Raw genomic sequence first — 27,959 nt, forward strand, 5'->3', positions numbered from 1 at the left:
AGCCACAGTCGAATGTTCACTTGGGGAAGCCGACTTGAAGCCACCCAGCCGGGTACGATATCAGTCCAGCTCGGCTCACAGCCTCGGGTTCCGACTCGCTCTTCCAGTCGTCTTGAATTCACCGTAGTGACCATGTAGAGTCCCAAACTCCCAGCAAGGTGATCCAAAAAGCCGTAGAGACGAAATCCAATGTGGACTAGCCCACCACGTTTGGCGGCGCACCGAGTATGGGACAAGAATAGTATATTTTTAGCCAGCGCAATGAGTGCAGTGGTCTGCTAACGTTACGTTAGTTGATAGCAAGATACCGGGCTAACTTGCTATTATCCCGCTATAGCTGGCAAATAAACTATTGCCACTCTGTCCCACGGTCAGGATAAATTATTTTGTTAAAATGCCAATTGTGAACGATAAGGTAGAGCAAAGATACCATGTGAAATGCGGCGTCGGTGATAAGTTGATTTAACAAATCGGCACACAGTGTTCCCCAGAAGAGTTGAGACGTATTCTTTCTGTCGTCGAGCAGAGGTTTGCTAATGTGCTAGCTAGTTAGCTCAGATGGCAATTGGCAAGTTAGCTAGCAGCACGCAAAGCCACAGACAATAACATTCTTTCGCGAGACAATATAATAATCATTACTGCGCCTAATTAATAATAACGGTGTATCTCAACCATTGAAATAGTTGATGAAAAATGTTATGGGAGGTGACCAAAGAGACTTCTATCTCTTTGCTACCTTATAGTTCCATGGCCGTCTTGTCAAAGAATCAAGAATACACAAACTGTATCTACGCAAAAGTAGTCTGTAGAGAACGCCTGATTGAAATCATTGACACGTTTCGTCAACCCTGACATTTTCGCGCATGTACACACTGCTCCTTAGCGTAAACGGAGATTATTGAAGAGATATTAAGCATCTCTTTCCAAATTCCAATTTCACGCACTGTCGTTCATTTTCTAGAAAGGCAATCCGAAAGAGACAGACTGATGGGGCCTCCCAAGGTCCTACGATTCAACTTCCATGAGATAACTCAAATCGTAAAGATAAGTAGGAGGCTATCCTTCGGAGTCATACTTCCATAGGTGTGTGTTGGCACTAATGACATTAATGTGTTGTTGCGTCCATTAATTTAATGGGATTACAAATCAAACGCTCAAACAGCGAACCATAGTTGCAACGATGCCGCCTAAGAATTTGCAATTATTCATGGAATAAATTCACACTGTTAATTCCCAATGCCTCCTTACCAGGGCCCTCCTAAGTGGCACTGGCAGGCTGTGGCACATCATGGCAGCCCGTGTAATCTCAGTGGAATCTATACTGTCCCTATAATAAAGGCATACAAATGCATTGTATGCCTTTATTATAGGGACATTGTAGACACATGTCACTACCTGCCACTGAGGTGTCAGTGCCACTGGATACCACAGGAGATGCCACTACTAGATTCTATGGCTCCAATTGTGGCACCTGGCACCTCAACTGGTAACTTCCTGTGGCAGCTAGAGATGCCTATAAAGATGCTGAGATTGCAGGATCTCTGCGAGGTGCTGGTAAAGATGCCGGCATCTCTGTGCGGTAAAGATTCCAGCATCTCTGTGCGGTAAAGATTCCAGCGTCTCTGTGCGGTAAAGATGCCAGCGTCTCTGTGCGGTAAAGATGCCAGCGTCTCTGTGCGGTAAAGATTCCAGCGTCTCTGTGCGGTAAAGATTCCAGCGTCTCTGTGCGGTAAAGATGCCAGCGTCTCTGTGCGGTAAAGATGCCAGCGTCTCTGTGCGGTAAAGATTCCAGCGTCTCTGTGCGGTAAAGATGCCAGCGTCTCTGTGCGGTAAAGATTCCAGCGTCTCTGTGCGGTAAAGATTCCAGCATCTCTGTGCGGTAAAGATTCCAGCATCTCTGTGCGGTAAAGATGCCAGTGTCTCTGTGCGGTAAAGATGCCAGCGTCTCTGTGCGGTAAAGATGCCAGTGTCTCTGTGCGGTAAAGATTCAAGCATCTCTGTGCGGTAAAGATGACAGTGTCTCTGTGCGGTAAAGATGCCAGCGTCTCTGTGCGGTAAAGATTCCAGCATCTCTGTGCGGTAAAGATTCCAGCATCTCTGTGCGGTAAAGATGACAGTGTCTCTGTGCGGTAAAGATGCCAGCGTCTCTGTGCGGTAAAGATTCCAGCATCTCTGTGCGGTAAAGATGCCAGTGTCTCTGTGCGGTAAAGATGACAGTGTCTCTGTGCGGTAAAGATGACAGCGTCTCTGTGCGGTAAAGATGACAGTGTCTCTGTGCGGTAAAGATGCCAGCATCTCTGTGCGGTAAAGATTCCAGTGTCTCTGTGCGGTAAAGATTCCAGCGTCTCTGTGCGGTAAAGATTCCAGTGTCTCTGTGCGGTAAAGATTCCAGCATCTCTGTGCGGTAAAGATTCCAGCGTCTCTGTGCGGTAAAGATTCCAGCATCTCTGTGCGGTAAAGATGCCAGCATGGTAAAGATGCCAGCGTCTCTGTGCGGTAAAGATGCCAGCATCTCTGTGCGGTAAAGATGCCAGCATGGTAAAGATGCCAGCGTCTCTGTGCGGTAAAGATGCCAGCATGGTAAAGATGCCAGCGTCTCTGTGCGGTAAAGATGCCAGCGTCTCTGTGCGGTAAAGATGCCAGCATCTCTGTGCGGTAAAGATGCCAGCATGGTAAAGATGCCAGCGTCTCTGTGCGGTAAAGATGCCGGCATCTCTGTGCCGGCCAGCGTCAGGTGCCTGTAAAGATGCCAGCATCTCTGTGAGGTGCTGGTAAACATGCCAGTATCTCTGTGAGGTGCCAGTAAAGATGCCGGTGTGGTACCGGAAGTGCTCGGGGTCCTGCAACTACATGACATCACAACTTTACCCGAAACATATCGGGCAGGCAGAGTAGATCTGGTACCCACACCAGCAACTCTGTGAGGTGCCTGTAAAGATGCTGGCATCTCCATGAGGTGATGCCAGCATCAGATGCCGGTGTTTCTGGCATGTGCCAGAGTAAGATGCCGAGGTACATGCCACTGGTTTTCGCTACCGAATTGGGTGACCAATGATAGTTTTAAAAGTGTGTTCCACCAAAATTCTACTAGCTGTTTACATCAGGAGGAGGGGCCAGAGAGGTGATTCCACTAGTGGGACTTTTCTGAACATGTAGTTTTCAGGCTTTTTAAAATTTGGACTGTACAGTAGGTTTGTTATTTTGAGATTAAATCGCAATAAACAAGTAGTAGGCTAAATAATTCTGTTAAATAATTCAGCCATGCTATTCACTCCAGCCATCAGTGCAATCCACAGGTTGTTTAATCAGCACCTTGGATAGCACCTACATTTCATTTGCAGAGAAACATGAAACTACTTTCAAGATGCTCTCATTTACCCGGCATTTAATGTACCGGTAGGCTATAGTTCTTCACAACGACAAGCAAAATTTACTTGGGACTAAACTGGCCTCTCTGGATGTTGGGCAACATTGCTCCTCTTTATCTCCTATGGGACATAAGGCTGCAATAAGCTCTCTCCATCGCATTTTGTCCTTCCTTGGCAACGTGTTTCTCCTCTCCCCATGAGAGGATCATTTTGTCCAGCTCTGTCACAGTTCTGTGCCAGGTGCTTTTGGGCCTTCCATGTGTTATTTTGCCTGTTGATCTCCATCTTAAGGCAATGGGTGGGTGAGGGGCCAGACAAAAGCCAGCACATTGCTCCAGGTTTGGGGGTTGGGCATGGGGCTACCAACCCCACCCTGTATTACAGAAACTACAATGCTTAATTAAGGTGTGAATAATTCACTGCAGTCAGGCAAGAAGGAGAGAAAATACTAGGTCAAGGACAGGTGAAGAAGCAGTGAGCCCAAAATGTGCCAGTGAGATTCACTTGACCAAAAAGTATTCAGACAAATAGTGCATTTTCAGCAACGGTCAATAGGGTGAACTTAATCCTATTTTTCTACGTGTAAAATTCACACTGTTGTGGCATACTCTAAATGTATTAGGCTATATAAAAAAGAGAGGCAGTAATATTCCACAAGCAGAAATCATATGATTTTCAGATGTACCACTTTGTTAGAATTTGAGTATAAAAGCAGATTAATCCAGTAGGCTATACAGTGTGTATGCATTACATTGCTATTGTATTGGTCTCTAATCGGGATCTCTGTGTAATCGATCACTGTATTATGTTGCTGCATTTGTCTGCAACCAATTCACATAGCAGTGGTTCTCAAACCTTTTTATGTCAAGGACCCTAAACTGACACAAATTAGGCCACCCCCATACCAGGGTCCCCCATCTGATACGATTTTTGCTTTTATATGTTTTATTCCTTAAAGTGTATGAAACCCATGACCAAAATAGTCATACACGTTTTGCTGGGGACCCCTGGACCACACTTTGAGAACCACGATAGAGGGTCAGTCAGTCAGTCTTGTCATCCAACCCGTCATCATAAGGTAAGATCGAAATAACGCAAGCAAATAGAAGGCATTAAAATGTCATCTTTATCGGGCTAGTCGTGAATAGTAATAGCTAACCTATTTCATTTGTCATTTAGTTGCAGCTAATATGCATACACAAGCAGTGTGCAATTGTGCGTGTATCTACGTGTGATGGTGTGTGTGTGTGTGTGTGTGTTCGCCGGCTCACGTGGATGCCACAATACAGCCGCTGAGGTCATGGACTTCCTGTAAATAGTGCAATGTTGTAGGGTTGATATTTCCTATAAAGATAAGTGACAATGTATTTCTCTTGATAGTCTGGATTCAATATCGTCATATTCGTATTTTTTGTCAGCGTTATGGTTATCAAAGTACACAGTCCAGGAATATTTGATTGGATGTTCTATGGCGTTACGCCTTTCATATATCCCTCCGCTGTTTTTTGTCCCCTTTCAGACTGTTTTGGTCTTTTCGCTGTTAGCAACGGAGAGAACCCGAGAGAGCTGTAAACCCCATTTTGAGATAATCGAATTTTTTTGTTAGTATTACATAACCAATTGACAAGAGGTGTAACACACACGTTTATTTCCGAAGAGTTATTAGCGCGTATTGTCTTTTTTTAAATATATTTTTTTCTGTTTTAATAGACATTGTACAGATTGCTAATTTAGCTAGCAAACTGTAGCTAGCTAGTCCGTTAGCATAGCATCTTCCTCAAGAAACTGAGGCAGACAAGCAAGTTGACATTAGCTTCAATAGCTTGCTAGCTAGCCAGATCTTCATATTGCTAGCAAGCTGTCACACAACTGTATAGCATCGTCTCATCGCAACAAGATTGCAGTGTAAAGCTGGTCGTTTTAAAATATCAGAAAACACTGCAAACGTTGTCGTTTATGGGATCACCATGTCAATGAAGGCCGGTGGAAATCGCAAGCCCGGCGGTGGCAGCACTGGTGGTGCCGCTGCCTCTGGTGCTGGCGGAAGCGGCGGGGGACGACAGAATTTGGGCAGGTCAGTTATCGTTAAATTACGTTAGCGAAATGACACAGTGGCTGGGGCTAATGTGATCGGTTTCCAGGACATGGTTGTAATCGTTACCAATGGTGTCAGTTTTAGGAGGTGACATTTCTGTTGTGTGATCCAAAACTTGAATGTGTGTATGTGAACGTATTTGGGCCTTGCGACGTGTTGGTCACCTAGCGTAACGTTATGCAGTTAGCGAGGCCTGTCTGCTCGCATGATGTTAGAACTTCGACTTAACGTCACCTGTCAAATCAAACGTAGCATTTAGCCTCTGTTCATGTATCTTGACCTCTTTTGGTGGGCTAACTGATGTTCTCGCGTGCTGGCAGTAGCAAAGTTGCTTGCTAAGTTGCTAATATTGGTGTAACGTTAAGCTACTATCAGGCTTTGGACCAGCCTGAAGTCCAGAGAGCCAGCTAGCGTTAATTAGCCATTTGACAGCCCATGCTTGTTATTCAGTGCACTTGCCTCATTCAGTGTTAACGGCTACTCGGCCAGCTAACGTTACGCAGCTTGGCGGCTTTGATCTGAATCGGTTGCGATAAAATACTGCTTTTATTTTGATAGGACTGGTATGTAGCTTGTTACCGCAACAATGCTGCAATGGGTTTGCCAAGAATTTGATACAAAATGTGTGGGCGCATGAAATAAAGGGGCGGGGGTGGTGAAGGGGTGAGGAGAGGAGAGGGGAATTAGACCGACGGGCTTTCAACCTTGACGTTGCCGGTGCTGCTTGTGTGAAATAACGTCGTTAGTGTCCTTGAAGCATGACATTTATATAGCTAAATGTCGTTTTAAGACATAGCACATATTATCAATGTAGTAGCTGTATGCATATGTTGTGTATTTTGGCGTGATTATTTGGATAGCATTCTATTCACCGGTCACTAGGAGGACAGTATGTCCCATTCATTGCGTAGGTTTTATCCAACGAGGCCTTGCTGAAGATGTAAAATAAGGTTGGACCTGTGTTAGACACCAAGATACAAGTGAAGCATTGGCCAGCATATTGCAGTCCAGAAATTCTAAAATGTGTGTATGTGAGAGAGAGCGAGAGAGAAAGAGAGAGAGAGAGAGAGAGAGAGAGAGAGTGTGTGATTGTGTGTGGGCCTGGCTGGCTGGCTGTGTGCCAGGGGCTGTACAAGGTGCATTTTAGGACATGCTTGAGAAATGTAGGCTACATGGTGTTTGGCTGGCAGCCACTTGAACATGATTCTTTCCAACACAATATTTTTGGACTTAAGGGAATTTCAGAATCCACACAATATCCACATATGGAAAGACTTTATAATATAAAGTCTCATGCATAATAGTGTGAAAATATGTGGCTGTAACCACACACACTTAAACACAGGACTACTTGAGTGTGTGGTATGTGGATTTTTTTTGCTCTGCTCATGCTCTTCGTGTAGTTACCAATGCATAATGCCTTTTTTCTTGTACTGTCATGCACAATATTTGTAGATTGGAATAGAGCTCAACAGTCACGTGACATTTCTTGCCCCAGAAGTGTTTCCCATTCATTTTCTCCATAGACATGTCAAAAAACCTTATATAATGAGTTTTAAGGCTGGAACCAAGCCACCCCGTGAGCTACTGATTCGTGAGTGACCATAAAACAGTTCACTTGGAGCAAAAACAAAAAATAAAGAGGTGGGGGGGTTGCGAATCGAAAATTCATTTTCCCCCTGATGATGTTTTTTCATTTTTGCTCCAACTGAAATGTTTTATGGTCACTCATGATTCAGTAGGTCACGGGTTGGCTTTGTTCCAGCCTTAAAACTCGTTAGATAAGGATTTTTCAAAATGTCTATACAGAAAATGAATGGGAAACTCACTTCCGGGGCAAAAGATGTCACGTGACTGTTCAGCTCTATAGGGTCCACTGATGGTGATGATGATTCTTGGGGCTCTCCCAAAACGTGTAACAGTGGTTCTGTACCACTTTATACATCACCACCTTTTGAACTTTCCAATCAGTCAATGTTATGATTGACTACACTAGAGTATTATTTGATACTAGAGAGAAGCGTGATACTGATGATAATGGTGATTCTGACAACAATGCCCCCTTTTTTTCAGAGGACGACACAGTGGTAAAGGTCCTTCTGCAGCAGTAAGTAAAATGTTTGAACGGTTAACTCTTGCAAGTCAGCAGGGTTTGGCTGTTTCAGTCTCAGAACTCTGTATTATAAGAAATACATGTAGGGCAGGCCTTCTAGTACTACATGGTATCAAAGAAGGACTGCTCCTTCATAGAAAAAAATGCAAACACACCGGATTGATGCTCCTTTTTAGTTTACTCCGTGCAAAGTTTCACCAAACATCTGCGTTTAGGGGTGTAACAATAACCCATGGTGTGCCCCTGCGTGGTAGCCTGCCGCCATCGGTGTATGAATGGGTGAATGTACCTACTGATTGTAAAGTGCTTTGGATAAAAGCGCTATATAAATGCAGGCCATTTACCATTAACAATACATATTCATATTTCATACTGAACCATTAAGGTACAAGGCTTTAGGTTCATTGCGCATTGCAAATCAAACTACCGTAATCTTTCACTACTGAGCAGTGCAAGTATTCTTTAAGGATATCATGCAAATTAAAACAGACAAAAAAGACAAAAGGTTTTAAAAAAAACATTGCCGTGGATTGATTTTTTTTTTACTAGACTTTGAAAATAATAAAATAAGTACCGTAAGTAAAACGTAAAAACGCTGCAATTTCTCTGTCATTCCTACTTTTTGCTGTATCGAAAACATACCGAACTGTGACACCACTGTGTCGTATCGAACTGAACCATGAATTTTGTGAACCGCTACACCCCTATCTGTGTTACTTAGACATAGGCTACAAATCATATTTTTGTCACGTCTACATTTTGTGAAGTTGCACAGAATGGACCACAATGGAAGCATAAATCCAGTGTGTGGGTATCTCTTTCTTATTATTATGCACCGTTATGCAGGGCGACTGATGAATCTGTGGCACATCAACTTTTGCCCTGTTATTTATTCAAATGCCTAATAGTTGTCATAAGGCTGTTTGTCTTTGAACAGTGGGTGCATTAGAACTCAGGTGATTTTTTTTGTCTTCCTCAGGTCGTTTTCAATGGTGTATATGCAAATATGAGGATGGTCCATGTCTTGACATCAGTGGTGGTATGTGTACTGTGTGTCTATGAAGTCTTTGCTGCTCCATTTTGCAGATTATATGTAGTATGTGCTTTTGAATGTGGTCTTATTTGTAATCCGAATAACAGTCACACAAAAACCTTGTGTGAAGCAGCCATGTGAAGCATGCTTGCTGTAATGAATTAGGTCCAGCAGCATGTACAGCAGCCAGCATGTACTGCAGCCTGTCATTTACCACATGCTGTTGTCTCCAAAATGTCTACGCTGCAATAAACAAGGCCTGTGTAATTTGTAGAGACAGCTGGTCGCATAAACAAAGCAGAGATTGATCAATCATTTGTTTATTTCTGTTTTGCAGCAGATGGGTCTCTGAACTTTTTCTTTTTTTTTTATGCGTAAATTGATATTGACACTGAAGTGTATGAGAGTGAGTAGACAGTGAAAATGATAGGCATACTTATTTACAGGGGACCAAATGTGAGCTGAAGGTGAAGAATGGAGCAGTCTATGAAGGAGTGTTTAAGACATACGGTCCAGAGGTAAGGATCACACATACGCCGAAGTGGTTCCTAGGCCCTAATTAAAGATAGACAGATTAATTGGTTGTCTGATTAATCAAGCTAATTAATGGCATTTTGCAGCCATTTTGGGATAATCGGCCGCTAAACAAAAAATGTCTGCATGTCTGGGACTAAAACAAAGAGATGCTGCTACTCTGTGCACTACACTAACATTATTTATTTATGTTTTATTTATGCGTGTGCTGATCAATGCTGTTAAGTGCACGGAAACTTCATTTTACATTCACAAGGTTTTGTTTTTACAAAGTTTAGATTTTTGATTATTTGTGCAGACATTTGTTTAGTTAATGCACTGCAGACAGTGCAGATCTATTTAAGCAAACAGACAATGCAGACAATAACATTAGTGTTAAATAAATATACATTCAAGTTCAGCAATTTTGTGTCTCATTTGTTATTATTGTATTTTATCAGATTAAAAAAGAAAAAGAAAAGATGATATCAGCATTATATATCGCCCATCACCCCCCCCCGCTCGCTAAATATCTGCATCAGCCATTGAAAAACCCATATCGGTCGAGCGCTAGTGCTAATATAAAGTCAGTTGTGTAATTTCCTTGTTAATGGTGCTAATGCTACGTATGCAGGGAAGATGGTGCCTAGGCAGCACTCAACGGCCGTTTTCACCTTAAAGGTGAAGCTCAGAAATGATCAGCCTCTCCATCTTTCCTTTTATGGAGGAGAGGCATGTGGTCCCTGAGCTTCCCTTTTAGGTTGAAGTATTTTACAATCCTTTCCCTGTAGGAACATTTCATTTGTGCCAAATGAAATAATCCTTAACCCGAGTGACGTTAGAGGTGTTCTGTACAATTTTAGTTGGGAGAGCATGGCTGTAACTTCAGTTGTTGATGGAACATTAGAAACAATCATTAGCCCCACCAATCAATGTTCTAATTTTTTGGGTCACAAAACAGCAGGGTTCATATTCATGTATCTCATATCAGGCTACTGCTTTTTTCAGGTCATGAGACCAGACTATGAATCACAACTGATTTCCTGTAGAGCAGGGATAGCCAATCATGTGCCACAGAGGGCCTTTTCATTCCAACCACACATCAGGTGATTTCACTGATCACTTCCTCCTGTCTGGTTGAAGGTCTGCTAATCAGTTTAAAATGTGCCCATCCCTCCTGTAGATGATACCAGCCTCTTGCTTATTGAGGCGGCTGTGACTTGGGAGGTAGAGCGGGTCATCCGCTAATCAGAAGGTCGTTGGTTCGATCCCCCGGCTCCACCAGCCCACATGTCGAAGTGTCCTCGGGCAAGATACTGAACCCCCAAATTGCTCCCAATGGTTGTGCCAGCAACCTGCGTGGTAGCTTGCAGCCATCGGTGTATGAATGTGTGTGTGAATGTAGGCATGTGTTGTAAAGCACTTTGAGTGGTCGGTAGACTAGAAAAGCGCTATATGAATGCAGTCCATTTAACATTGTTTTCTCCCTCAGTGTGACCTGGTGTTGGATGCGGCTCACAGAAAGAGCCCAGAGCCAAGTGTGGGCCCCAGGAAAGAGGATATTGTGGAGAGCATCGTTTTCAAGGCCTCCGATGTAGTCGTGGTGACCTTCAAAGATGTGGACCTCAATTTTGCCAGGAAAGGTACAGAAGCTTTTGTTGTCGGTTAATATTATCCAGGTGCACGTACAGCCATCTTTTGACACATGTTCTTGTACATAGTAAACACGCATGAACAGGCGCACACAGTATAACTAGGTGTCACTTTGTATGTATTGCACACACATAAAAACACACTTACATGCCAAAGTGAAAGCCCATCAGTCCATACACACAACTTATTGATCTGGTTCAGCCTGTATTTACTGCTGTGATGTCGCAGAGCCCACAAGTTAAATCTCGTGCGTCTGCTCTGAGTGGCCAGTCATTGAAGACTAATGTGAAGTATTGATTGGTCCGAAGGTCGCCCTGGCACAGCCAGGACACTCAATAAAGGCTGAATGAGTCTCCTTGATCTAATTCATCTTGACCCATTCAGTTCTGTTTGGAACCATAATGTACTAAGTGGGAGGGTTTTATGATCTGAAAATGAAAAGGTGATAAAGTGTCGAGGCTCACCTCGTGATTCTATGAGATGGTAGTGCTGGGTTGTCATTTCTGACAAATTATCTTCTAGGAACTGAACAATTGTGAACTGACTGACTGGAAATTTCACTTTCTTTTGCAGCAAATTCTGCGGCATCAATGTTAAGCTTATAGAGCCACCAGATGAGGATTTTTCCTTTTGGGGCAAGATAGCGTTTTTGCACATAGAGTCCAAAACCTCAAGTTTTACATGTGGTCACATAGCAGCACAGATTTACAGGAGCGGTAGACTAACTGGGCGTTAACACCGAACACGATTTCGCAAATTTGCGCGGTTGAGATTCCATACAAAGGCAATGCAAACATGCGAGCTGAACCCGGGCGGGGTGAATGAAGGGAAATGATGCGGCGCGACTGAGAATGACGCAAAGTTCGCCTCATTCGCTCCATTGACATTTTTCAAGTTTGGCGAATAATTTGCGCGAACTGGAGCGAGTAACGTGATTTTTCGCTCTTGTTGTGATTGCAACATACAGTAAGGGATCAGACTCAAAAATGAATGTGGAGATAAGACTGGGGTCTGGGTATCATCAGTGTTTCCTTTTTCGGGGGTTGGGAGGGTGGGTTTTTTCGGTTGGTATCAACTGTTAGTGTGACCACCAGTCAGTCATTCAGTCTGTCTGTCTGTCTGTCTGTCCATCTTCTGACTCTCTCTCTCATCTGTCTGTCTCTCCTCTCCGATGGTCTAGTCTCCTCTGACACAGGTAATATATGGCTGTTTTCTGCTCTCACACCTTTCTGTATGCACACATACACACTCAAACACACTTTGATCCGCTTTATTGAAAGATGAAAATGCAATGTGGGGATTTCCCAGGTTTGGGTCTATTCTATTTCACAGTGTAATGAAAATGCATTAAAGTCCACATTGAGGCTGAATCATGTGAGGAACACTACTTTCATAACACAAATATGAATATCTCACTCAAGTCGCTCTCCTTCTTTTCACCAGATCCTTCATTACCTTTAGGCTTGATGTTGCTTTCAATGGAGGAAACAGAGCAGTCACCATATCACACACCTTGTAGTTGTAATAAAATATTTACAGTGCTTATCCCACATAGGCAGATACACTACTAAACTGTCAGATGCTCCATGTATTTCTTACAGTATGTGTAATTCCACTGAAAGCAACTGATTGCAAACTCATTTCTCACCTTAATTTGCTTTGTGGGTATAGTGTGGAAAAATCAGGTTATAGTGCGAAAAATCAGGTTGTGCTGGGTTGTCTAAATTAGATTTGGGCCTCCGGTGTTTTTAAGTTATATACTTGATTGCCATCTAAATGCATGTTTACTTACCCCCTCCCCCCTCTATGCCCTCTTGATTTTTGTACATGTTTTTTGTTTTCCACAATTCCAATCCGTGTGGTGGACCATGTGTATTAAGCATGCCAGCCCCCTCTACTGACAGTTCAGTGCTGCGAGCCCCTCGTACAGTATGGTGCGGATCTAGCCTTTCTGAACTTCTCTGCTCTGGGCCAGAAATGCTTGGATGCACTTTGCGAGCTGGGAGGAGCGCGTGACGTCACTCCAGGCAGTTGATACGCTTTATTCACATGGTCCATCAGTGCTAGCTCTTAGATGTTAGAGCAGACTTGGGTTAAAGTGAGTGATTTTATTTCCTTTCAAATACAATTGGGGGTTTTGGTTGAGCTTGGCCTAGCCCTAGTTCACTGATTGGCTGCCATCAGTCCCAAATATAATTCTTATACACGTGAAAGTTGTCTTTAAGATGGGAGTAATGGAGGGAAATGTAATGCTCAAGAAACTGGGGGGGGGGGGGGGCACAATGAATCTCTTATGAAGGTCACATGGGGTCTCCTCTTGAATTAATTGGTTTATGTTTCTTCAAGCCAAGATGGGTGGGAGTGCCTTTTTCACTTTCTTTCCCAGACATAAGCCAAGCAAAACCCATTAGATTTAGCAATACCAAGGCCAGCTCAAGCGATCACGCAATTATTTTTGAAAGGATTCTTCCCCAATCCAGTTGGACCCGCGTGTGCTTGTGTGTGTGTGTGTGTGTGTGCGCGTGTGTGTGTGTGTGACACTGGTGTACCACCACTACCTCCCTGTAGGCTTTGTTCTGAGAGCCTGCACAAAGAGAGCAACCTTGTGTCACCGCGTGACTGTATTTCACCACAAGCTTCCCTGTGTGTGTGTGTGTGTGTGTATGGGTAACTTGTGTTTTTGTGTGTCAGCTGTATAGAAATGTGTATTCTTTGTGTGTGTGTGTGTCTCACACAGACAACTTCACAGATGCAGCTGTGACCAGCAGGATCAACGGAGAGCACAAGGAGAAAGATCTCGAGCCCTGGGATGGAGGAGAGACACACACCTCTGATAGCCTGGAGTCCCTGGACACTGACGTGGTAACACACACACACACACACACACACACACACACACACGTACAGTACAGATGGATATATCACCTGCTAACACACATTCTCTCTTCCAGTCTTAAGGTCCTTACACATCGGGAGCGTTTTTTTCGTGCGATTAATTCGCATGTCAATAATATTTTCCGAACCTATATCAGTCAATGCACCTGTGCATACCAACGGCGAAGTTTCGCTGAGCGTTATTGCGGTCTTTATTTTTTCGAACCACAGTCGATTTTTCAGAAATTCGCTTCCAACGTGTACACATCTGTGGCTGTGATTGACAGGTGCTATCTGTGACACTTTCTGCTCACCCGTTATCAGTTTTAAAAATGTCAAAGAGAGAATGGATCTCCTCACATGTTATCAGTTTTAAATATATTAAAGAGAGAATGGATCTCCTCACATGTTATCAGTTTTAAATATATCAAAGAGAGAATGGATCTCCTCACATGTTATCAGTTTTAAATATATTAAAGAGAGAATGGATCTCCTCACATGTTATCAGTTTTAATTATATCAAAGAGAGAATGGATCTCCTCACATGTTATCAGTTTTAAATATATCAAAGAGAGAATGGATCTCCTCACATGTTATCAGTTTTAAATATATCAAAGAGAGAATGGATCTCCTCACATGTTATCAGTTTTAAATATATCAAAGAGAGAATGGATCTCCTCACATGTTATCAGTTTTAAATATATCAAAGAGAGAATGGATCTCCTCACATGTTATCAGTTTTAAATATATTAAAGAGAGAATGGATCTCCTCACATGTTATCAGTTTTAAATATATCAAAGAGAGAATGGATCTCCTCACATGTTATCAGTTTTAAATATATCAAAGAGAGAATGGATCTCCTCACATGTTATCAGTTTTAATTATATCAAAGAGAGAATGGATCTCCTCACATGTTATCAGTTTTAAATATGTCAAAGAGAGAATGGATCTCCTCACATGTTATCAGTTTTAAATATATTAAAGAGAGAATGGATCTCCTCACATGTTATCAGTTTTAAATATATTAAAGAGAGAATGGATCTCCTCACATGTTATCAGTTTTAAATATATCAAAGAGAGAATGGATCTCCTCACATGTTATCAGTTTTAAATATATGAAAGAGAGAATGGATCTCCTCACATGTTATCAGTTTTAAATATATTAAAGAGAGAATGGATCTCCTCACATGTTATCAGTTTTAAATATATCAAAGAGAGAATGGATCTCCTCACATGTTATCAGTTTTAATTATATCAAAGAGAGAATGGATCTCCTCACATGTTATCAGTTTTAAATATATCAAAGAGAGAATGGATCTCCTCACATGTTATCAGTTTTAAATATATCAAAGAGAGAATGGATCTCCTCACATGTTATCAGTTTTAATTATGTCAGAGAGAGAATGGATCTCCTCACATGTTATCAGTTTTAAATATATCAAAGAGAGAATGGATCTCCTCACATGTTATCAGTTTTAATTATGTCAGAGAGAGAATGGATCTCCTCACATGTTATCAGTTTTAAATATATCAAAGAGAGAATGGATCTCCTCACATGTTATCAGTTTTAAATATATCAAAGAGAGAATGGATCTCCTCACATGTTATCAGTTTTAAATATGTCAAAGAGAGAATGGATCTCCTCACATGTTATCAGTTTTAAATATATCAAAGAGAGAATGGATCTCCTCACATGTTATCAGTTTTAAATATATTAAAGAGAGAATGGATCTCCTCACATGTTATCAGTTTTAAATATATCAAAGAGAGAATGGATCTCCTCACATGTTATCAGTTTTAAATATATCAAAGAGAGAATGGATCTCCTCACATGTTATCAGTTTTAAATATATCAAAGAGAGAATGGATCTCCTCACATGTTATCAGTTTTAAATATATTAAAGAGAGAATGGATCTCCTCACATGTTATCAGTTTTAAATATATTAAAGAGAGAATGGATCTCCTCACATGTTATCAGTTTTAAATATATCAAAGAGAGAATGGATCTCCTCACATGTTATCAGTTTTAAATATATTAAAGAGAGAATGGATCTCCTCACATGTTATCAGTTTTAAATATATCAAAGAGAGAATGGATCTCCTCACATGTTATCAGTTTTAATTATATCAAAGAGAGAATGGATCTCCTCACATGTTATCAGTTTTAAATATATCAAAGAGAGAATGGATCTCCTCACATGTTATCAGTTTTAAATATATTAAAGAGAGAATGGATCTCCTCACATGTTATCAGTTTTAAATATATCAAAGAGAGAATGGATCTCCTCACATGTTATCAGTTTTAAATATATCAAAGAGAGAATGGATCTCCTCACATGTTATCAGTTTTAAATATATCAAAGAGAGAATGGATCTCCTCACATGTTATCAGTTTTAAATATATTAAAGAGAGAATGGATCTCCTCACATGTTATCAGTTTTAAATATATCAAAGAGAGAATGGATCTCCTCACATGTTATCAGTTTTAAATATATCAAAGAGAGAATGGATCTCCTCACATGTTATCAGTTTTAAATATATTAAAGAGAGAATGGATCTCCTCACATGTTATCAGTTTTAAATATATCAAAGAGAGAATGGATCTCCTCACATGTTATCAGTTTTAAATATATCAAAGAGAGAATGGATCTCCTCACATGTTATCAGTTTTAAATATATCAAAGAGAGAATGGATCTCCTCACATGTTATCAGTTTTAATTATATCAAAGAGAGAATGGATCTCCTCACATGTTATCAGTTTTAAATATATTAAAGAGAGAATGGATCTCCTCACATGTTATCAGTTTTAAATATATCAAAGAGAGAATGGATCTCCTCACATGTTATCAGTTTTAAATATATCAAAGAGAGAATGGATCTCCTCACATGTTATCAGTTTTAATTATATCAAAGAGAGAATGGATCTCCTCACATGTTATCAGTTTTAAATATATCAAAGAGAGAATGGATCTCCTCACATGTTATCAGTTTTAATTATATCAAAGAGAGAATGGATCTCCTCACATGTTATCAGTTTTAAATATATTAAAGAGAGAATGGATCTCCTCACATGTTATCAGTTTTAATTATATCAAAGAGAGAATGGATCTCCTCACATGTTATCAGTTTTAAATATATCAAAGAGAGAATGGATCTCCTCACATGTTATCAGTTTTAAATATATTAAAGAGAGAATGGATCTCCTCACATGTTATCAGTTTTAAATATATCAAAGAGAGAATGGATCTCCTCACATGTTATCAGTTTTAAATATATTAAAGAGAGAATGGATCTCCTCACATGTTATCAGTTTTAAATATATTAAAGAGAGAATGGATCTCCTCACATGTTATCAGTTTTAAATATATCAAAGAGAGAATGGATCTCCTCACATGTTATCAGTTTTAAATATATCAAAGAGAGAATGGATCTCCTCACATGTTATCAGTTTTAAATATATCAAAGAGAGAATGGATCTCCTCACATGTTATCAGTTTTAAATATATCAAAGAGAGAATGGATCTCCTCACATGTTATCAGTTTTAAATATATCAAAGAGAGAATGGATCTCCTCACATGTTATCAGTTTTAATTATATCAAAGAGAGAATGGATCTCCTCACATGTTATCAGTTTTAAATATATTAAAGAGAGAATGGATCTCCTCACATGTTATCAGTTTTAAATATATTAAAGAGAGAATGGATCTCCTCACATGTTATCAGTTTTAATTATATCAAAGAGAGAATGGATCTCCTCACATGTTATCAGTTTTAAATATATTAAAGAGAGAATGGATCTCCTCACATGTTATCAGTTTTAATTATATCAAAGAGAGAATGGATCTCCTCACATGTTATCAGTTTTAATTATGTCAAAGAGAGAATGGATCTCCTCACATGTTATCAGTTTTAAATATGTCAAAGAGAGAATGGATCTCCTCACATGTTATCAGTTTTAAATATATCAAAGAGAGAATGGATCTCCTCACATGTTATCAGTTTTAAATATATCAAAGAGAGAATGGATCTCCTCACATGTTATCAGTTTTAATTATATTAAAGAGAGAATGGATCTCCTCACATGTTATCAGTTTTAAATATATTAAAGAGAGAATGGATCTCCTCACATGTTATCAGTTTTAATTATATTAAAGAGAGAATGGATCTCCTCACATGTTATCAGTTTTAAATATATCAAAGAGAGAATGGATCTCCTCACATGTTATCAGTTTTAATTATATTAAAGAGAGAATGGATCTCCTCACATGTTATCAGTTTTAAATATATTAAAGAGAGAATGGATCTCCTCACATGTTATCAGTTTTAAATATATCAAAGAGAGAATGGATCTCCTCACATGTTATCAGTTTTAATTATATTAAAGAGAGAATGGATCTCCTCACATGTTATCAGTTTTAAATATATCAAAGAGAGAATGGATCTCCTCACATGTTATCAGTTTTAATTATATTAAAGAGAGAATGGATCTCCTCACATGTTATCAGTTTTAAATATATTAAAGAGAGAATGGATCTCCTCACATGTTATCAGTTTTAATTATATTAAAGAGAGAATGGATCTCCTCACATGTTATCAGTTTTAAATATATCAAAGAGAGAATGGATCTCCTCACATGTTATCAGTTTTAATTATATTAAAGAGAGAATGGATCTCCTCACATGTTATCAGTTTTAAATATATTAAAGAGAGAATGGATCTCCTCACATGTTATCAGTTTTAAATATATCAAAGAGAGAATGGATCTCCTCACATGTTATCAGTTTTAAATATATCAAAGAGAGAATGGATCTCCTCACATGTTATCAGTTTTAAATATATCAAAGAGAGAATGGATCTCCTCACATGTTATCAGTTTTAATTATGTCAGAGAGAGAATGGATCTCCTCACATGTTATCAGTTTTAAATATATTAAAGAGAGAATGGATCTCCTCACATGTTATCAGTTTTAAATATATCAAAGAGAGAATGGATCTCCTCACATGTTATCAGTTTTAAATATATTAAAGAGAGAATGGATCTCCTCACATGTTATCAGTTTTAAATATATTAAAGAGAGAATGGATCTCCTCACATGTTATCAGTTTTAAATATATCAAAGAGAGAATGGATCTCCTCACATGTTATCAGTTTTAAATATATCAAAGAGAGAATGGATCTCCTCACATGTTATCAGTTTTAAATATATCAAAGAGAGAATGGATCTCCTCACATGTTATCAGTTTTAAATATATTAAAGAGAGAATGGATCTCCTCACATGTTATCAGTTTTAATTATATCAAAGAGAGAATGGATCTCCTCACATGTTATCAGTTTTAAATATATTAAAGAGAGAATGGATCTCCTCACATGTTATCAGTTTTAAATATATCAAAGAGAGAATGGATCTCCTCACATGTTATCAGTTTTAAATATATTAAAGAGAGAATGGATCTCCTCACATGTTATCAGTTTTAATTATATCAAAGAGAGAATGGATCTCCTCACATGTTATCAGTTTTAAATATATCAAAGAGAGAATGGATCTCCTCACATGTTATCAGTTTTAAATATATCAAAGAGAGAATGGATCTCCTCACATGTTATCAGTTTTAAATATATCAAAGAGAGAATGGATCTCCTCACATGTTATCAGTTTTAAATATATCAAAGAGAGAATGGATCTCCTCACATGTTATCAGTTTTAAATATATCAAAGAGAGAATGGATCTCCTCACATGTTATCAGTTTTAAATATATTAAAGAGAGAATGGATCTCCTCACATGTTATCAGTTTTAAATATATCAAAGAGAGAATGGATCTCCTCACATGTTATCAGTTTTAAATATATTAAAGAGAGAATGGATCTCCTCACATGTTATCAGTTTTAAATATATCAAAGAGAGAATGGATCTCCTCACATGTTATCAGTTTTAAATATATTAAAGAGAGAATGGATCTCCTCACATGTTATCAGTTTTAATTATATCAAAGAGAGAATGGATCTCCTCACATGTTATCAGTTTTAAATATATCAAAGAGAGAATGGATCTCCTCACATGTTATCAGTTTTAATTATATCAAAGAGAGAATGGATCTCCTCACATGTTATCAGTTTTAATTATATCAAAGAGAGAATGGATCTCCTCACATGTTATCAGTTTTAATTATGTCAAAGAGAGAATGGATCTCCTCACATGTTATCAGTTTTAATTATATCAAAGAGAGAATGGATCTCCTCACATGTTATCAGTTTTAAATATATTAAAGAGAGAATGGATCTCCTCACATGTTATCAGTTTTAATTATATCAAAGAGAGAATGGATCTCCTCACATGTTATCAGTTTTAATTATATCAAAGAGAGAATGGATCTCCTCACATGTTATCAGTTTTAAATATATTAAAGAGAGAATGGATCTCCTCACATGTTATCAGTTTTAAATATATCAAAGAGAGAATGGATCTCCTCACATGTTATCAGTTTTAATTATATCAAAGAGAGAATGGATCTCCTCACATGTTATCAGTTTTAAATATATCAAAGAGAGAATGGATCTCCTCACATGTTATCAGTTTTAAATATATTAAAGAGAGAATGGATCTCCTCACATGTTATCAGTTTTAATTATATCAAAGAGAGAATGGATCTCCTCACATGTTATCAGTTTTAAATATATCAAAGAGAGAATGGATCTCCTCACATGTTATCAGTTTTAATTATATCAAAGAGAGAATGGATCTCCTCACATGTTATCAGTTTTAAATATATCAAAGAGAGAATGGATCTCCTCACATGTTATCAGTTTTAAATATATCAAAGAGAGAATGGATCTCCTCACATGTTATCAGTTTTAAATATATCAAAGAGAATGGATCTCCTCACATGTTATCAGTTTTAATTATGTCAGAGAGAGAATGGATCTCCTCACATGTTATCAGTTTTAAATATATTAAAGAGAGAATGGATCTCCTCACATGTTATCAGTTTTAAATATATCAAAGAGAGAATGGATCTCCTCACATGTTATCAGTTTTAAATATATTAAAGAGAGAATGGATCTCCTCACATGTTATCAGTTTTAAATATATTAAAGAGAGAATGGATCTCCTCACATGTTATCAGTTTTAAATATATCAAAGAGAGAATGGATCTCCTCACATGTTATCAGTTTTAAATATATCAAAGAGAGAATGGATCTCCTCACATGTTATCAGTTTTAAATATATCAAAGAGAGAATGGATCTCCTCACATGTTATCAGTTTTAAATATATTAAAGAGAGAATGGATCTCCTCACATGTTATCAGTTTTAATTATATCAAAGAGAGAATGGATCTCCTCACATGTTATCAGTTTTAAATATATTAAAGAGAGAATGGATCTCCTCACATGTTATCAGTTTTAAATATATCAAAGAGAGAATGGATCTCCTCACATGTTATCAGTTTTTAAATATATTAAAGAGAGAATGGATCTCCTCACATGTTATCAGTTTTAATTATATCAAAGAGAGAATGGATCTCCTCACATGTTATCAGTTTTAAATATATCAAAGAGAGAATGGATCTCCTCACATGTTATCAGTTTTAAATATATCAAAGAGAGAATGGATCTCCTCACATGTTATCAGTTTTAAATATATCAAAGAGAGAATGGATCTCCTCACATGTTATCAGTTTTAAATATATCAAAGAGAGAATGGATCTCCTCACATGTTATCAGTTTTAAATATATCAAAGAGAGAATGGATCTCCTCACATGTTATCAGTTTTAAATATATTAAAGAGAGAATGGATCTCCTCACATGTTATCAGTTTTAAATATATCAAAGAGAGAATGGATCTCCTCACATGTTATCAGTTTTAATTATATCAAAGAGAGAATGGATCTCCTCACATGTTATCAGTTTTAATTATATCAAAGAGAGAATGGATCTCCTCACATGTTATCAGTTTTAATTATATCAAAGAGAGAATGGATCTCCTCACATGTTATCAGTTTTAAATATATTAAAGAGAGAATGGATCTCCTCACATGTTATCAGTTTTAAATATATCAAAGAGAGAATGGATCTCCTCACATGTTATCAGTTTTAATTATATCAAAGAGAGAATGGATCTCCTCACATGTTATCAGTTTTAAATATATCAAAGAGAGAATGGATCTCCTCACATGTTATCAGTTTTAAATATATTAAAGAGAGAATGGATCTCCTCACATGTTATCAGTTTTAATTATATCAAAGAGAGAATGGATCTCCTCACATGTTATCAGTTTTAAATATATCAAAGAGAGAATGGATCTCCTCACATGTTATCAGTTTTAATTATATCAAAGAGAGAATGGATCTCCTCACATGTTATCAGTTTTAATTATATCAAAGAGAGAATGGATCTCCTCACATGTTATCAGTTTTAATTATATCAAAGAGAGAATGGATCTCCTCACATGTTATCAGTTTTAAATATATCAAAGAGAGAATGGATCTCCTCACATGTTATCAGTTTTAAATATATCAAAGAGAGAATGGATCTCCTCACATGTTATCAGTTTTAAATATATTAAAGAGAGAATGGATCTCCTCACATGTTATCAGTTTTAATTATGTCAAAGAGAGAATGGATCTCCTCACATGTTATCAGTTTTAATTATATCAAAGAGAGAATGGATCTCCTCACATGTTATCAGTTTTAATTATGTCAAAGAGAGAATGGATCTCCTCACATGTTATCAGTTTTAATTATGTCAAAGAGAGAATGGATCTCCTCACATGTTATCAGTTTTAATTATGTCAAAGAGAGAATGGATCTCCTCACATGTTATCAGTTTTAATTATGTCAAAGAGAGAATGGATCTCCTCACATGTTATCAGTTTTAATTATGTCAGAGAGAGAATGGATCTCCTCACATGTTATCAGTTTTAATTATGTCAAAGAGAGAATGGATCTCCTCACATGTTATCAGTTTTAAATATATCAAAGAGAGAATGGATCTCCTCACATGTTATCAGTTTTAAATATATTAAAGAGAGAATGGATCTCCTCACATGTTATCAGTTTTAAATATATCAAAGAGAGAATGGATCTCCTCACATGTTATCAGTTTTAAATATATTAAAGAGAGAATGGATCTCCTCACATGTTATCAGTTTTAAATATATCAAAGAGAGAATGGATCTCCTCACATGTTATCAGTTTTAAATATATTAAAGAGAGAATGGATCTCCTCACATGTTATCAGTTTTAATTATATCAAAGAGAGAATGGATCTCCTCACATGTTATCAGTTTTAAATATATCAAAGAGAGAATGGATCTCCTCACATGTTATCAGTTTTAATTATATCAAAGAGAGAATGGATCTCCTCACATGTTATCAGTTTTAATTATATCAAAGAGAGAATGGATCTCCTCACATGTTATCAGTTTTAATTATGTCAAAGAGAGAATGGATCTCCTCACATGTTATCAGTTTTAATTATATCAAAGAGAGAATGGATCTCCTCACATGTTATCAGTTTTAAATATATTAAAGAGAGAATGGATCTCCTCACATGTTATCAGTTTTAATTATATCAAAGAGAGAATGGATCTCCTCACATGTTATCAGTTTTAATTATATCAAAGAGAGAATGGATCTCCTCACATGTTATCAGTTTTAAATATATTAAAGAGAGAATGGATCTCCTCACATGTTATCAGTTTTAAATATATCAAAGAGAGAATGGATCTCCTCACATGTTATCAGTTTTAATTATATCAAAGAGAGAATGGATCTCCTCACATGTTATCAGTTTTAAATATATCAAAGAGAGAATGGATCTCCTCACATGTTATCAGTTTTAAATATATTAAAGAGAGAATGGATCTCCTCACATGTTATCAGTTTTAATTATATCAAAGAGAGAATGGATCTCCTCACATGTTATCAGTTTTAAATATATCAAAGAGAGAATGGATCTCCTCACATGTTATCAGTTTTAATTATATCAAAGAGAGAATGGATCTCCTCACATGTTATCAGTTTTAAATATATCAAAGAGAGAATGGATCTCCTCACATGTTATCAGTTTTAAATATATCAAAGAGAGAATGGATCTCCTCACATGTTATCAGTTTTAAATATATCAAAGAGAATGGATCTCCTCACATGTTATCAGTTTTAATTATGTCAGAGAGAGAATGGATCTCCTCACATGTTATCAGTTTTAAATATATTAAAGAGAGAATGGATCTCCTCACATGTTATCAGTTTTAAATATATCAAAGAGAGAATGGATCTCCTCACATGTTATCAGTTTTAAATATATTAAAGAGAGAATGGATCTCCTCACATGTTATCAGTTTTAAATATATTAAAGAGAGAATGGATCTCCTCACATGTTATCAGTTTTAAATATATCAAAGAGAGAATGGATCTCCTCACATGTTATCAGTTTTAAATATATCAAAGAGAGAATGGATCTCCTCACATGTTATCAGTTTTAAATATATCAAAGAGAGAATGGATCTCCTCACATGTTATCAGTTTTAAATATATTAAAGAGAGAATGGATCTCCTCACATGTTATCAGTTTTAATTATATCAAAGAGAGAATGGATCTCCTCACATGTTATCAGTTTTAAATATATTAAAGAGAGAATGGATCTCCTCACATGTTATCAGTTTTAAATATATCAAAGAGAGAATGGATCTCCTCACATGTTATCAGTTTTAAATATATTAAAGAGAGAATGGATCTCCTCACATGTTATCAGTTTTAATTATATCAAAGAGAGAATGGATCTCCTCACATGTTATCAGTTTTAAATATATCAAAGAGAGAATGGATCTCCTCACATGTTATCAGTTTTAAATATATCAAAGAGAGAATGGATCTCCTCACATGTTATCAGTTTTAAATATATCAAAGAGAGAATGGATCTCCTCACATGTTATCAGTTTTAAATATATCAAAGAGAGAATGGATCTCCTCACATGTTATCAGTTTTAAATATATCAAAGAGAGAATGGATCTCCTCACATGTTATCAGTTTTAAATATATTAAAGAGAGAATGGATCTCCTCACATGTTATCAGTTTTAAATATATCAAAGAGAGAATGGATCTCCTCACATGTTATCAGTTTTAAATATATTAAAGAGAGAATGGATCTCCTCACATGTTATCAGTTTTAAATATATCAAAGAGAGAATGGATCTCCTCACATGTTATCAGTTTTAAATATATTAAAGAGAGAATGGATCTCCTCACATGTTATCAGTTTTAATTATATCAAAGAGAGAATGGATCTCCTCACATGTTATCAGTTTTAAATATATCAAAGAGAGAATGGATCTCCTCACATGTTATCAGTTTTAATTATATCAAAGAGAGAATGGATCTCCTCACATGTTATCAGTTTTAATTATATCAAAGAGAGAATGGATCTCCTCACATGTTATCAGTTTTAATTATGTCAAAGAGAGAATGGATCTCCTCACATGTTATCAGTTTTAATTATATCAAAGAGAGAATGGATCTCCTCACATGTTATCAGTTTTAAATATATTAAAGAGAGAATGGATCTCCTCACATGTTATCAGTTTTAATTATATCAAAGAGAGAATGGATCTCCTCACATGTTATCAGTTTTAATTATATCAAAGAGAGAATGGATCTCCTCACATGTTATCAGTTTTAAATATATTAAAGAGAGAATGGATCTCCTCACATGTTATCAGTTTTAAATATATCAAAGAGAGAATGGATCTCCTCACATGTTATCAGTTTTAATTATATCAAAGAGAGAATGGATCTCCTCACATGTTATCAGTTTTAAATATATCAAAGAGAGAATGGATCTCCTCACATGTTATCAGTTTTAAATATATTAAAGAGAGAATGGATCTCCTCACATGTTATCAGTTTTAATTATATCAAAGAGAGAATGGATCTCCTCACATGTTATCAGTTTTAAATATATCAAAGAGAGAATGGATCTCCTCACATGTTATCAGTTTTAATTATATCAAAGAGAGAATGGATCTCCTCACATGTTATCAGTTTTAATTATATCAAAGAGAGAATGGATCTCCTCACATGTTATCAGTTTTAATTATATCAAAGAGAGAATGGATCTCCTCACATGTTATCAGTTTTAAATATATCAAAGAGAGAATGGATCTCCTCACATGTTATCAGTTTTAAATATATCAAAGAGAGAATGGATCTCCTCACATGTTATCAGTTTTAAATATATTAAAGAGAGAATGGATCTCCTCACATGTTATCAGTTTTAATTATGTCAAAGAGAGAATGGATCTCCTCACATGTTATCAGTTTTAATTATATCAAAGAGAGAATGGATCTCCTCACATGTTATCAGTTTTAATTATGTCAAAGAGAGAATGGATCTCCTCACATGTTATCAGTTTTAATTATGTCAAAGAGAGAATGGATCTCCTCACATGTTATCAGTTTTAATTATGTCAAAGAGAGAATGGATCTCCTCACATGTTATCAGTTTTAATTATGTCAAAGAGAGAATGGATCTCCTCACATGTTATCAGTTTTAATTATGTCAGAGAGAGAATGGATCTCCTCACATGTTATCAGTTTTAATTATGTCAAAGAGAGAATGGATCTCCTCACATGTTATCAGTTTTAAATATATCAAAGAGAGAATGGATCTCCTCACATGTTATCAGTTTTAAATATATCAAAGAGAGAATGGATCTCCTCACATGTTATCAGTTTTAAATATGTCAAAGAGAGAATGGATCTCCTCACATGTTATCAGTTTTAAATATATTAAAGAGAGAATGGATCTCCTCACATGTTATCAGTTTTAAATATATTAAAGAGAGAATGGATCTCCTCACATGTTATCAGTTTTAAATATATTAAAGAGAGAATGGATCTCCTCACATGTTATCAGTTTTAAATATATCAAAGAGAGAATGGATCTCCTCACATGTTATCAGTTTTAAATATATTAAAGAGAGAATGGATCTCCTCACATGTTATCAGTTTTAAATATATCAAAGAGAGAATGGATCTCCTCACATGTTATCAGTTTTAATTATATCAAAGAGAGAATGGATCTCCTCACATGTTATCAGTTTTAAATATATCAAAGAGAGAATGGATCTCCTCACATGTTATCAGTTTTAAATATATTAAAGAGAGAATGGATCTCCTCACATGTTATCAGTTTTAAATATATCAAAGAGAGAATGGATCTCCTCACATGTTATCAGTTTTAAATATATCAAAGAGAGAATGGATCTCCTCACATGTTATCAGTTTTAAATATATCAAAGAGAGAATGGATCTCCTCACATGTTATCAGTTTTAAATATATTAAAGAGAGAATGGATCTCCTCACATGTTATCAGTTTTAAATATATTAAAGAGAGAATGGATCTCCTCACATGTTATCAGTTTTAAATATATCAAAGAGAGAATGGATCTCCTCACATGTTATCAGTTTTAAATATATTAAAGAGAGAATGGATCTCCTCACATGTTATCAGTTTTAAATATATCAAAGAGAGAATGGATCTCCTCACATGTTATCAGTTTTAAATATATCAAAGAGAGAATGGATCTCCTCACATGTTATCAGTTTTAAATATATTAAAGAGAGAATGGATCTCCTCACATGTTATCAGTTTTAAATATATCAAAGAGAGAATGGATCTCCTCACATGTTATCAGTTTTAAATATATCAAAGAGAGAATGGATCTCCTCACATGTTATCAGTTTTAAATATATCAAAGAGAGAATGGATCTCCTCACATGTTATCAGTTTTAATTATATCAAAGAGAGAATGGATCTCCTCACATGTTATCAGTTTTAAATATATTAAAGAGAGAATGGATCTCCTCACATGTTATCAGTTTTAAATATATCAAAGAGAGAATGGATCTCCTCACATGTTATCAGGTTTAAATATATCAAAGAGAGAATGGATCTCCTCACATGTTATCAGTTTTAAATATATTAAAGAGAGAATGGATCTCCTCACATGTTATCAGTTTTAATTATATTAAAGAGAGAATGGATCTCCTCACATGTTATCAGTTTTAAATATATTAAAGAGAGAATGGATCTCCTCACATGTTATCAGTTTTAATTATATCAAAGAGAGAATGGATCTCCTCACATGTTATCAGTTTTAAATATATTAAAGAGAGAATGGATCTCCTCACATGTTATCAGTTTTAATTACCGTATGTCAAAGAGAGAATGGAAGTCCATCGGAGAAATAACTGCGCTCCCCTTTGCTTTGTTGGTGCTTAAAAACCAATCAAATGTC

The 27,959-nt window shown here is 36.9% G+C and overlaps 1 protein-coding gene across 6 annotated transcripts in view; it reads left to right on the forward strand.

The window, feature by feature from the left end:
* The first annotated feature begins 4,930 nt into the window (after window positions 1-4,930).
* atxn2 (ataxin 2) overlaps window positions 4,931-27,959 on the forward strand; it is a 42,205-nt gene continuing 19,176 nt past the window's right edge. For all 6 annotated transcript variants that reach the window (XM_083644947.1, XM_083644948.1, XM_083644949.1 and 3 more), the window contains exons 1-7: window positions 4,931-5,442; window positions 7,537-7,570; window positions 8,556-8,615; window positions 9,056-9,127; window positions 10,615-10,765; window positions 11,956-11,970; window positions 13,513-13,637. In XM_083644947.1, the coding sequence (XP_083501073.1) occupies window positions 5,336-5,442; window positions 7,537-7,570; window positions 8,556-8,615; window positions 9,056-9,127; window positions 10,615-10,765; window positions 11,956-11,970; window positions 13,513-13,637 (564 nt within the window). In that variant the 5' untranslated portion in view covers window positions 4,931-5,335. The remainder of the gene's footprint in view (window positions 5,443-7,536; window positions 7,571-8,555; window positions 8,616-9,055; window positions 9,128-10,614; window positions 10,766-11,955; window positions 11,971-13,512; window positions 13,638-27,959) is intronic.

The sequence above is a fragment of the Poromitra crassiceps genome (assembly GCF_964638095.1).
Source record: "Poromitra crassiceps genome assembly, chromosome: 10".
NCBI lineage: Eukaryota > Metazoa > Chordata > Actinopteri > Beryciformes > Melamphaidae > Poromitra > Poromitra crassiceps.